This window comes from Leuciscus leuciscus, assembly GCF_965113295.1.
Source record: "Leuciscus leuciscus genome assembly, chromosome: 13".
NCBI classification, from domain to species: domain Eukaryota; kingdom Metazoa; phylum Chordata; class Actinopteri; order Cypriniformes; family Leuciscidae; genus Leuciscus; species Leuciscus leuciscus.
Window position 1 is genome coordinate 8,931,748 of NC_138737.1, and position 13,549 is coordinate 8,945,296.

General features: G+C 38.0%; 1 protein-coding gene across 1 annotated transcript in view; it reads left to right on the plus strand.

The window, feature by feature from the left end:
• Positions 1 to 140: 140 nt before the first annotated feature.
• abl2 (c-abl oncogene 2, non-receptor tyrosine kinase) overlaps positions 141 to 13,549 on the plus strand; it is a 36,475-nt gene continuing 23,066 nt past the window's right edge. The window contains exon 1 of the mRNA XM_082188102.1: positions 141 to 1,269. Within this exon, the coding sequence (XP_082044228.1) occupies positions 1,050 to 1,269 (220 nt within the window). The 5' untranslated portion in view covers positions 141 to 1,049. The remainder of the gene's footprint in view (positions 1,270 to 13,549) is intronic.

The window sequence follows — 13,549 nt, forward strand, 5'->3', positions numbered from 1 at the left end:
CAGAAACTGAATATATATATATCACACACACACACACGTTTTGGATTTACAGGAGAAAATGATTTAGAACGTGGAAGCGAAATAATGATGTTTTAAAGAGATACAACAGAAAAAACATTATGCAATTAGCAATATTATTAAAAAAGCTCCAAATCATAATATTTTACAAATTATGTATTGATAAACAATGCAGTGTCTGGCATTAAGAGCAAAACGTAGCCTATTATTAGAGCATTTAATATTATTATAAAATATGAGGTTGATATATATAGCCTAAGTGAAGTAGCATCATTTTCTTTATGTTGTGTTAATAAGACGCTTTCATAAAACCTTTTTATTTATTTTTTGTTATACTGTAGGCCTACTGTTTACATTATTCATTTATTATCGGTAACATGGTAGTCACTGTACATTGTGAATGAACAAATACTGATTACGCTTATGTCAATATTAATATTCATAGATTAAAAAGAGATGTTTTGCATCACTGCGATGATGATGTTCTGCGCGCTCTCCGTCATTGGCTCGTGCAGCGCACGCCACTGATCCTGCGGTAAAGATGGCGGCGGCGGAGGGGGCGCGCAGCGGCTGGAGCAGAACGGAACGACCCCAGACGGGTTCGTTTTAAGAGAAACGGTGCTGGGGGGCAGGAGAATCCTACATTCCCGTTTAACAGAGCCGCTTATCCAGTTTAGTAGAATCGAACGATTAGACAGTGTGTCGTTAGGTGTTAGGTGTTGGGTGGGTTCTATCGCTCTCTCTCCCATACACTCACACACACACACACACACACACACACACACACACACACACACACACACACACACACAGAGATTGCTAAGCTAAGCTAACAGAGCTCGGTCCGGTCCGGTAGAGGAGGAGAAGGAAGAGGAGGAGGAGGGGTGACCAAGAAAGGGAAGACAATCATCCCTTGAAGAACAGGCCGTCGTCCCGCGGTTCGTTCGTTCGTTGTGGGATGTAAGCGGTCCAAACGGACGGCGGGTCTTTCCACAGATCTGTGTTATTTTCCCACCCAGAACACTCGCAGGATGGGACAACAGGTAGGCCGCGTGGGAGAAGGGGCTTCCGCAGGGATTCAGACCCCACCGCAGCAGCAACAGCAGCAGCAGGGCAGATCGAACCGGGCCAGCAGCTCCGGGAGGAGACCCCGAGACAGCAACATCACAGGGACGCCACCGGGCAGAACTGCCGCCGCTGCAGCGAACATCATGCCGGATCCAGGGATCAATGTTTTCACCCTTCACTCAGGTATGAGCCCATTCAGCTGGTCATTTCGCAGGGTTCTCCATTTGCGTCACTGGCAACATGCAAATCATTGTCGGTTAAATGCGGAGCTGCTCTCCGTTGAGAAGTTGAGATAGATCCGTTGGGATAAGCGGAAATACTCCATGACTCGGGCTGTGTTGCAAAATCTAGTGTGTTGCCTATGTAGACAGCGTTATGTTTACACCATGAATGCGTCCAAACACTTCGTAGAAACCATGGCTTGAACATTGACATGGACATGCACTGTTAGACTGCTAAAGCAGATCACCCTAAAATGTACCCTTTAAAACATATTCATTCTATCTACACACACAGCAGAGCATTATTGTCTGAACAGTTTGTGAGTTTAACATGTAAGTTTTGTAAGTGGTTAAGCATGGTCAGTGTCTGGTCATCTTCCATTAGAACATTTCTTTGAAGAATATGAAGTGTTGTTGTCGATCCGTGTACTAGCACCATTGTGCTCATTCCAGGTGGAGTGTCACTGAAAGGAGTATTGTGGGGCTCTGATTAGATAAAAGCATAATGTAAATGACAAGTTTGTTTAAACTGTCACTTATTAAGACCCAAAACATGCTTTTGAGATGTATCCGTGTTATTGACAATGTTTCGATGCATCATCTTTTTAGGATTCATGTTCTGGTTAAAACTTTATTTATTTTCTTGTAGAAATTGTTTATATGCTCCACAGCTATTGAGATATTCCTGCAGAAATATGTAATATGAGCAGATTCTGCTGCTTATTCTCAGAATATAAACACGGTTGCCGATTTAAGGCTGCCCCATGCCTGCTCAAAACTCTGCGCAAAGGCATAATGCTGCATTACAGCCAGATTGACTTCTGCCTGCTCTGACCCACTTTACACACCCTAGTATAAAAGTATACTCTTACAATTACATTTATGCTATCTCTGAGCAACATTACACAGTCTGTATAAATGCCACTTCAGAAGCGCTTCTGTGCCACCTTAACTGTGTAAATTTTGCATTTGATGTTGAGGAGTGTGTTTTTTTAAGGGCAGTAACTCATCTGAGAAGGGGAAGTTCAGACACCATACTATGCTAACTGTAGAAATCCGATGACTGTTATTTGATATGGCTGGCATTTATTGTCTCTTATGAAGCACTTGCTGGTGGGAAAGCTGCTGGGGAAGCCACTGCTTTCTCGGATTTCACTCGCTCGATTTCACTGACTCATTTGTTTCAGGCAGTAACACAAAGCACATATTTTATCATAATACTGTTTGTGTGTCACACAGATTTATCTATTCTTGAATCTCATAATCAGGTGTTGTTTTGTGATTATTGTGACCGTGGCACAATGGTTGGGATTTCATTAGATGTGTGGTTTGCTGTGCAAGGGAGTCGAGAATAGGGTTGGGGATCTATCGTTTAAATTTGAGCGTTTCCGATTGCAATTCTGCTTACAGATTCTGATTCTTTTAGATTCCCAGTTTCGATTCCAGTATGTTAAAAACATTTATATCAAACATTTATCGATTAACCGGTGGGAAAATGTCCTTACCATTGCATCCCTAATCCTTGATTTCGGCCCTCCAAAACCATTTTGTCCCAAAACCGATGGCTGAAAATTCATCCCTAACTGTTACACATGCGTTTTCTTTCTCAACTGTTTACGTTCACCTAAGACAAAACTGACTGTGACATATTTTAACATAACTTTGTGTGTATTTGTACATTCAAGCTTAAGAAAACACGATTCTCGATTCCCACCCCTTGAGACATTATCTTTAGCGCTATTTGGATGGTGTTAGATGAACAGTGATGTCTGTTATCCATTTCCCATGAGTTGCGTTGGGTCTCCTTGTTGGTCTGTTCTCCAGGGTGGGTTGATCAATGCCAAAGAGGAGCTTGTCACATCTTGACAGGGAACCCTTCGGCTGGAAACACTGACATGTGAGGGTTGCAGATGAGTTATTTTTACTCTCATCCCTTATAGCCAGATGTATAGCAGTGGCTGAAAGTCATCTGAATATTCTGGATAATAATTGTATGGTTACAGGCCTGACTGTCATACCAGTGGTGACTAACTGCCATGATAAACTTCATCAGACACACTTTATATCAAACACTGGAGGCTAGAACATCTTATTTCTGATCTCCAATCATATGGCCTTGGTCACATTTTGTTGTTTTATCTGTAAATTCGCTTTGTCTCCGAGTGTTAGAGCCTCATCTGTAAGGTTAAAGCGATAGCTCACCCTAAAATGAAAAATATGTTGTTGTTGGTTAACCGACCTAAAGAGTTTTTCCAGTAACACTTTACAATAAGGTCTAATTTGTTAACATTAATGCTATGCTGACATGAATGCTATGGAAAACGCATATTGCTTATTGTTAGTTCATTTTAGCTAATGCATTAACTGATGTTAACAATTGAGACCTTATTATTGGCTAATAATTTTTAATTATTACATTTTAAATTATTAGACTGATTTTAATTCAAAAGTATACTGTACAGTACCTGTCAAAAGTTTGCAAACATTACATTTAACATTAAATAATGTATTTGTTTTCTATTTTAACACAGATGGAAATGTAATTTATTCCTGTGATGGTAAAGCTGAATTTTCAGCATCATTACTCCAGTCTTCAGTGTCACATGATCCTTCAGAAATCATTCTAATATGCTGATTTGATGGTCAGGAAACATTATTATTATTTTCACGTAGTGCTGAAACCCTATTGTAATTGTAAGGATTTTTATTATCATTGTTGAAACAGTTTTGCTGCTTAACATTATTGTAAAATAAATAAAAAATGAATTGCAACATTTGTTTTTACATCTTTAAATGAAATAGTGTGATCATATAGGTATATCAGCTTTGTCAAAATAAATCATATCGGTCAACCGTTTAGTCAGATGTAATAATTATTTGTCAAAAACACCTTTTGCGATCTTCCAAAAAAAAAAAAAAAAAAAAAACGCACATGGGTTTCGAACCACATTAGGGTGGGTGAATAATGACAATTTTAAAGAGGTCATCGGATGCAAAATTCACTTTTATATGGTGTTTGCATTTAAATGTGTCTTTGCAGTGTGTGGACACAACCACCATACAATGAAAAAAATCCAAACTTCTTTTTTTTTATCCTCAAAAAGCCTTAACAACTCTCAATAATCAAGCCGTTTGGATTTTCTGAGCAATATGATGTCATATTGCTCATGCTCCACCCACGGCCACTGATGAACTGTCCCGTATTAGCATATTTCCCGAATTAGCATATTTCCACCCTCAGCCATTTGTATACTGTCTGCCAAGGCAGTCTTGACTCATTATTCATAATTGATCTCATTATCATTTAAAGAGGCATGCACCGAAACGGGTCTCTATGAACAGAGCTGTTTTTGAGGAGGTCAAAAGGGTGTCGTTTTACACAACCATTGAGGAATTTTAACCAAAGTATGTTATAAACTTTACACTTAGACCTTAAAGAATCATACCAACTTGTGGAAACTGGGCATCCGATGACCCCTTAAGTTTTACATAAACTGTTTCTTTTAACTTTTTCCCCACCGGCGTTTAAAAAAAAAGTTGCCAACCAGCATTTTTGATCATTTTCACAAAACTTCAAATTCAATCTCATACATACCTCTTCTTGTGTTTGGCTTTTCATTCAGTAAGGTTTGGCAGTTTTGATTTAAATGCTGTTTAATGATCGCATTAGCTTACATATATGCGTAAGCAATACTTCTATCAATTGTTTCTGCTTCTACACTTGTTTTTGGATCCAGAGATTCTGTACTCTTTCAAAAGATGTGTAATCGTGCTTTATTATATAGTAGGTCTCCCTACTATATAGGTGGAAAACATGGATTGCTGGATTGTCATAAATGACGGAAAAATCCAGTCAATGGCGGGGAAAGAGTTAATAGCTGGAGGGTGCACTATAGTACTGTCATTAACATTCTCTTATACAACATCAACAGGAAGCTTCTTCACGGTTTAATTTTGAAACTCTGCAGTGCGTTCATCATCACTTAGTGACTACACAAGAGCATAGTGGACTACTCCATTTTCCAAAGCTTTTCTGCCCATAGTGCATTCAGGACATCGACAGGTGACTCATCTAACGCTCAAAGCAGAATTCCGTCAGATCCAGGAGAATATTCATCTCTTTTATTAACTAGTGGAATTCCGTCATATACGACCGTGGTGAACTGTGCTTCATTTGACCACGCCGTCAGACGGAGGGATAAAAGAGTGGTCCTGTCTGCGTCCTCCCGTCCCCTGCAGTCAGCCAATGAGTCAGCCCGTCGCCGCTCTGAGGTCACGGGGCCAGTTCCACACTCTTTTTATTTATTTATCAACTCTGTCCTTTACCAGCAGGCTTTTATTATTTCAGTAGGGTGGTGCAGAGTGCTGCCCTGAACTTAATGCAGTCCAAAGTACCCGAAAGGATTGATTTTTAGAGCTCAGAACAGTGCAGAGCTTTAGTTGGCACACGATTAGAAGATAAAATGTACAGACGAACTCTCGAAAGTTTCCTTTTTTGTTTGTGTTTGTTGTTCCATCATTTTATGTATCATGCATTTCCAAGGTTTGGGAAAGCGAAAAGCCATGAGGCTGTCCGATAGAGTGATTTTGTGCACACGTGTTAACTTAATGATATAATGTTGGCATTTGGCAGACTCATCCAAGCAAAATTGAGAGTCAGAACTGTCCGTTTAAGAAATATGAGAGAATATCGTAGATGATTTGGTGAAGTTATGGTTTTGGAGCTCGAGTTGTTTCTGGTAAGCAAGCATAATGCTGCTGTAATTGAGTTAGTAATTAGGCTATGTTACATAAATATCTCTTTCATCTCAGTTTGTTCTAAAGGATTGAGTGACAGCACTGACACGTGTGAGATTCCCAGGATGTAAGAGGATAGGAATTAAGGGCTAAATTAGATTAAGCAATCCATTTTTTGATATGTGAGATAGATTTGAAGCAAAACAGCTGAGGAGAAGTTTTATAAAGTAGTCTCAAACTTCTCTCTGTCTCATTGTGAAGACCTGATGGGACTCTCTTGGCCCACGGTTCGATTTGGTTGTTGTACCACTAGAGGTCAATAGAACACCGCAATTTGTTGTCACTAGGCTCAAAGTATCAATGTTGATTGTATATATATATTTTTTTTTTAACACGTCTAGTTGGTAACACACTTGTGAATTAGACACTCATCTTTGACTCATTGGTGAGATAGTGGGTGCCTGTGCTCTCCTAGACATCTGCTAATCCTGCTTCATTTCAACAGCCTTATCCGGTTTGGATATTAAGGTCTGGATTAGATGACACACTGGAGTAATTCTTCTATGTTGGGGCAGTGATGGAGATATTGGACTTTTTCAGTTCAACTCTTTCTCTGTTGCCTTTCTCTGCAGATCAGTGGTTTTCCATGTTTTTCCTCTTAAGACCAGGAATAATGTGTCATTGTTCTGTATCTGTCAGCTTTTTCTGCTCTTTTTGGCCTTTGTTCGATGTGTGATGATGCAAATTAATAATTGCATTAGTTTTTTGAACTGATTCATTGAAATGGACAGTTTGAAGGAACTGCATGGAAGTTAAATTGAACTTTGCAATTATATTACATGTACCTTGCTCTACAAAAAGTGACATTTTGATGTTTTTTTCCTGCATTGAAATTTTTTTGGCTGTCAAAGCAAAGTTTATTTTTTATTATTTTATTTATTTAGATTTTTTTTCACCCAAAAATGATTGTGTCTTTGCCTTTATTAGCAGTTCTGTAATGCAACTTTGCATGTGTGTATGACTACGTATGGTTAAAAAAACACTAAAATAAAATAAAAGATCCAATAAAAACCCTGTTTGGCCTTTCATTTTTGGTCATATACACATCAAAGTGGTTCTAATGAATCCCAGTTGAATCCCATCCGCAAAGAATGGCCTGTCTGAGTGTTACGATATGTCTTGGAACGCTGAGTGAATAATCCCACAATTCAGTAGTGAAATCAGATGGGACGGGGAGATTAGGGTTAAAGCCAGGATATCTGCATTATCATCAGACGTATCCTAGCATCTGCTTAGTTTATGTGTCATCGCCATTCCCTTTCCCAGCATTTGTGCGTTTTTTGTTGTGAATGTTTTGGTGGTTTTATTTATTTGAGGCGTCACCTTCACTTTCTGAAACGGAGTGTTCCGTTTCACTAATGCATTCACTGCGTTAGATAACACTTTCGTCACACCCTTGAGCTGTAGTACAGCTCATTTTCTAATGATAATGAACGTTTGAATCAAACATGTTATGATCTGTTTATGACATATCTTCACTAGCAGGGATTTCGACACGCAACAACCACTGTAGTTAAATGGACGACTCCTCCTCATTGGCGCTATTGAGGTCATGATGCGTGTTCAGACAGGTCCTCCACAGCCTGCCAACACTTCCTGTTCGCAAGACCACTTGGCTGACTCAATCCATCCATCTCCATTCGTAATGTGTCTGGCCCACCAGGCTCATTAAATACCGAAGGCTTATGCTGTCTTATCTCTGAGACCGGGCTAATGCGTTCACCCTCATCTGGTGACGTGGTTGTCTTAACCACCATGGTTGTTAATTTCCTTAGAGAATGTCTCTTAAAGCCTTCGTCAAAATGTCTTCAAATACCGTTCTCGCCTCCAAATGAAATGCAGGCCCTGTAGTTGTTTCTTGGGTTAAGCAGGCTCTTTTAAGACCTGCACAAAGAGGTGCAAGGCTTGTATACGCAACTCTTTCCGTGCCAGCATTTTTGAAAAAAAGTTGCCAGCCAGTTTCATGTTTCCATAATATTTTGATGTATGAATATCTGAGCATGCGACTTTCATTTAAAAAACACAAGTAACATTTTGAGCAAAAAGCTGAGAATTGCAGATCGTATTTAGAACTGTGATCAAAACATAATAGATCACGTCCATGAACATCCCCAAAGCTTGCACCTATTCGCCTATACCACTTCCTGGGTCGACATTTCATTCAATAAGCTAACATTAGTCATTTTTTATTTATATGCGGTTTAATGTTGATGATCGCGTTATTTTGCATATGCATCTGCTTACATATGCTATCGATTGTTTCTGCTTCTTCTTCGCCTGTGTTTTGATACAGAGATTCTGTACTCTTTCAGAAGATGTGTAATAGCGCCCCCTGCCGAATAACAGTGAAAACACAAAGCCCAAAAAATTCTGTCAATGAGAGGTTATGGAGGAAAGAGTTAATGGAGATTTGTGGAATTGTTATGCTTTTAGGAACAGCGTTCCTAACATGGTCTGAATGTGATGGGTCAACAGAATGGTTTAGTTATCCAGAAACTGTCTAGTCAATTTATGAGTTTATTACACCATTATGGGGACAAAAAGCATCTTTCCCTATTGAGCAACTCGGCTGGAACGACTCGTCAACGTTTACATAAATTAGTCTCTTTGCCGTTTTTTTTTTTTTTTTTTTTAATTAAAAACCATCGGCATATCGGCTTTGTCCAAAATTTGCTCAAATGATCTTTGCAATGAGCCGCACAGAAATGACTGAATGACTTTTGAAAACATTGTTCAAATTTTTATGTTTTTATGTCATTATGTTCCTTGGCTTATGCCGATTCCGACGATATCTCATTTGTCATTTTTCAAGAATGTGACTGTCCGCCATGTTGGAGCAAATGCAAAACAGTTTTTTCGCTACTCCTCCTTCAAATTTTGCTCAATTTTGCTCAACATTTTATCAGATGTTCTTTGGACTAAGCTGCACAGAAGTGAGTGAACAGATTTTCGATAGTTGCCACCGTTCCCGAGATATTCCTCCCTGAAGTTGACCTAGCTTGTGTTTGTTGTCTTATGCTAGTTAGCTTAGCATAATAATCGGTTAGCATGCTAACCAGATGCCATTCTTTCTAATGTGGCTCTTCAGCTATCAGGCTAACCATAAGCTACATTAATATTAAGCTAGCTTAGCATACTAATCTCGTTAACATGATTTTGTGTGCTTATTCTTACACTGAAGCCTCTCCTCTGAAGCTTTGTAATTTACGTCCTCTGAGTGGCGCAAGTTGCTAAACCACGTATCATGAATCCCGAACCATTCCAGTCGTGGGTTCGAATCCTGTGTGGGACAACTTTAAAATTGGGTATAAAGTTGTCATTTCAATTCCTTTATTATATAGGTAAGAGCTGTACTAATGTTTCTTACACTGGGATCAGAAATAAGTGTATTTATTTCTACATTCTGTATTCGTTCTCATCACAACTTCTGTTCATTTTGATTTCATCCTCTCTGTACTTCTGAACCCATCTGTTCTTCATGTACATTCTATTTCTGCTGCTTTTGCTCTACTGGCTCCGCATTGCGCTACAGCCCTTTCAGCGGCTTGGCCCCGTATTGCTGCTTGCAGCTATATTTATTTAATTGTATTCTTTGGAGAGCTTTTAAAAGGTAAAGTAAAATTAAGTAATGGACTAAGTTATGAGGAAGTGAATGTGTTTATCTGTTAAGAAGCCGTGGATGCTGCTGGTGGGAAAATGTCATCAGATATGGAGGATGTGAGCAGTCTGATGATATCTGTTCTGCCCACTCTGTTGTGGCAACCACAGGTAGCAATGGTGCATCAGGTAGATGTTATTCAGAGGGAGGAGCCACAGGTCTGGATGTGTCCTGCACACAGCCCAAAAATGACTCAAAGCAAAGAGAGAGAAAGAGGGAAAGGATGGACCGAGATTACTGGTTGTCTGATTAAGTGTGTAAATCTGTGAAAAATCTTTTTCATTTGTCACCATATGGTTGCATCACATTGCTAACTCATACAGTCTTAACACTTTTGCTATTGTCACTGTTATTGTTGACTGTAGTTGACAAAAGATGATTCGGAAATATATAGGCCTAAATATAAAAAGAACATATTTCATATTGGGCATTTAAGTGTCTTGAGTCCGTATTGTGTTGCATAAACTCTTAATAAGTACCTTTAAGCTGTAGGGCATGTGTGATTGTCATGCTTGTGCAAAGAGAAGAGAAGACTAGGGGAATGATGCTGAAAATTCAGCTTTGCCATAACAGGAACAAATTACATTTTACATATTTCAGTGGCAATAATATTTCACAATATTACTGTTTTACTTTGTTTATGATCAAATAAATGGAGCCTTGGTGAGACTAATGCTTCTTTCAAAAACATTTCACCGACCTCAAACATCTGAATCGTAATCTGTGACATAAGGGTTCTGTAAGGATAAAAATCATAACACATACTCATGTCTTGACTTAATAACATTTGAAAAGCAGTTATGTATCTTGTTGTGGTAATAGAGCGTGTGAATTGTTGAAATTCTGTCTGCTGCACAGTATGTCTGTAATCTTTCTTTTTTAACATTTTATTGAGGATTTCAGCAAACTCTTAAACTCTTTACGGAAGTTTGATAGAACTGTTGTAAATATAGGCATAAACGTTTTGTAATGCCATCCCTTTTTTGTCCCTTTTGAGTTCTGATTTGTCAAATTTGGAGGCACTCAAACACTTTATTAAAGTGACTTTATTTGAGTTCTGTCAGTAGTATTTTATTTAAAACAAAATGTGAATGAATGAGACGTTATATTTAGTTTAGTTTTTTTGTGTGTTTTGTTTTTTTATAATACAATATTGTATCTTTAAATAAATATATATATATATATATATATATATATATATATATATATATATATACATACAATTTTATATATATATATATATATATATATATATATATATATATATATATACATTTTTTTATATATAGTATAGTAATTATTCATTTATTTTATTAGTTGTTTAATATAAACCGTTATTGGATTGCATTTAAGCTGCCTTTAAAAAGTGTGTGAACAGACATTTTGCAAGAATTGTTTTTCTTATGTATCTATTATTGAAATCATCTCATAATTCGGCACCAGAATTGCATTCTTTACCAGAGATTTCTTCCTTAAAGTGGCTAAAATAATCATTCATAGGCTATTAAAAAGCCGAATGGGAATTGTTAAAGGCATAGCCTAGTTGATCCAACATTTTTTAATTCTGTCATTTACTCACCCTCAAGTTGTATGACTTTCTTTGAACACAAAAGAAGATATTTTGAAGAATGTCGGTAACCAAACAGTTGACGGTAGTTATTGACTTCCATAGTATGAAAAAAAAAGACTCTGGCAGTCAGTGGCTACTATGATCTGTTTGCTTTCCAACATTCTTCAAAATAGGTTTGGAACCACTTGAGGGTGAGTAAATGATGACAGGTTTTTGGGTGAACTAACCCTTTATATTCATTACGATTCCCATCCCTATCGTTGACACATTTGGTCAATTGTAGGCTATGTGGTAAATTAATTTCCCTTTTTGACACTTGTATTCATCAGATTGTCTGTTGTCTTGTAATACTGCACTAGTCTTTTCAACTGGAGAGCCATTTACTGGAATAGAGGAAGAGACTGAGTGAGAGGGGGGACAACTGTGCATTCTTTGTTGCAGAGAGCTCTTGTCCTCATTATTGTGAATGAACAGGATCTGTCCTTCATAGTGTTCAGTTTATATGGGCCCATTGTTTGAGGAATCATTGTTCGGCAGTTCCTCTGTGCATGTACACAGCATGATTATCCTGGGAGTATTTATGGCAAGATAGTTTTGTTTTGTGCTGGATCTAAAAATAGGCCTTGTCTTGCACCATGTGGCTTTTGCTGTGATGTGCTGAGCGCTTTCAGATAAACAGGTGAGCTTGTGCTGTCATTCCCTAGTGCAACACCTCACCAGCACTCTCGAGGTGTAATGGTGATTCTTGCCTCGCATCCAATTTTGTAAAAGGTTTGTAATCGTTTTTTTGAAGAACTGACTAAATTTATGCCATTGTTCACTGATAATCTTGCCCAAAGGTGTTGTTTAGCCTGCGTTCTCATCCAAAACAACATGAGGGTAAGTAAATGATGACAGAATGTTTATTTTATGTTAACTTCTTTTAGAGCTGTGGTTTTCAACCTTTTGACTCCAAGATAATATTCAAAGGCCCTCTTATCTGTCTTATCTTAAGCTGCATCTTTGGTACTCCTGTTGTAATAAATTTAAAACAAAAACTCAAAAAAACTAAAAAATGTTTTTTTAATTTGTACATCTTTGAGTTTTCTTTCCTTAAGCATTTTTTTTAAGATTAAGTTGTATTAACACATTTTAAATAATTTGACTTATTGCCCCCTGGTGGGCCCCCAGATTGAGAACCACTGCTTCAGAGTAAGCCATTCGTAGATTGATTCCCACAAAAACTCTAAACACTGTGGCACTATCAAAACGTTTCTCTGTTAGTTTGAGCACCAGTGCAGAACAGCAACATTAGCATGAGTTTGGAGCAGGACTGTTTGGTGACCAATGGCAGAAGGGAAAGAAGTTTGGTGAATCCTTTTCAGAAAATGTCATTACTATATTTTGCAGTATTTATTATTTTTAGTGACTCATAAATTTGTTAATTTGTTTGGAAGGAATAACCGCTATTCTGTTTGGGAAAAGGTCAATTTTCTGTCCATCCGCACACAGGCTATGAACGCATGCAATTAGCACCGCGACGGGAGACCTGGCAGCAGTGTGTCGACCTGTCGACTTACATATGCTCTACTCTGCTGCCGAAAAACCCTGCAGTATCGGGATTCGGGAATGTGTTTGTCCGTTCCTCCTGCGAGATGCTCTTGCGTTTGAGAATGTTGTTCACAATTTCCTGCATGACAGATGTACTTGTCACATTCCAGTGTAATGTTGGGGGGCTGTTCTGTGCCTTGGGAAATCCTGAGCTGGTGACGGGCAGGTGAGGTGTCTGATTTATCGGATGTTGGGGAGGACTTGAGACAATTGACCGATTGATAAACCTCGCCCCCTCTTGGTTACTGTCGCTTACTTTGACAGGCTTTCAGAACATCCCATGACTGGTGTGATTTTTAAGTAAAATATGCTCATGAAGTGGTATAAATATTCTTAAATGGGCTGAAGTGATGTATTTTTCCTGTGTGTTTGTCTTGAAGTGTCATGCAAATACATGTAATGTTTAAGTGTAATGGTTACACAATCACAACAATGTAATTATTTTATTTTTTACTAGGGTAGGGATGCATAATATTGGTTATATGCCAGTATTTTATTATTTAATTTTTTTGGTTATAGTTGAGATTGGATATTTAATTGTTCATGGTATTTTTTTTTATTTTTTTATTTTTTTTTACATTTAAAGTTGTCTTTGGAAAAACGAATTTAATAACTCTCTTATATGCA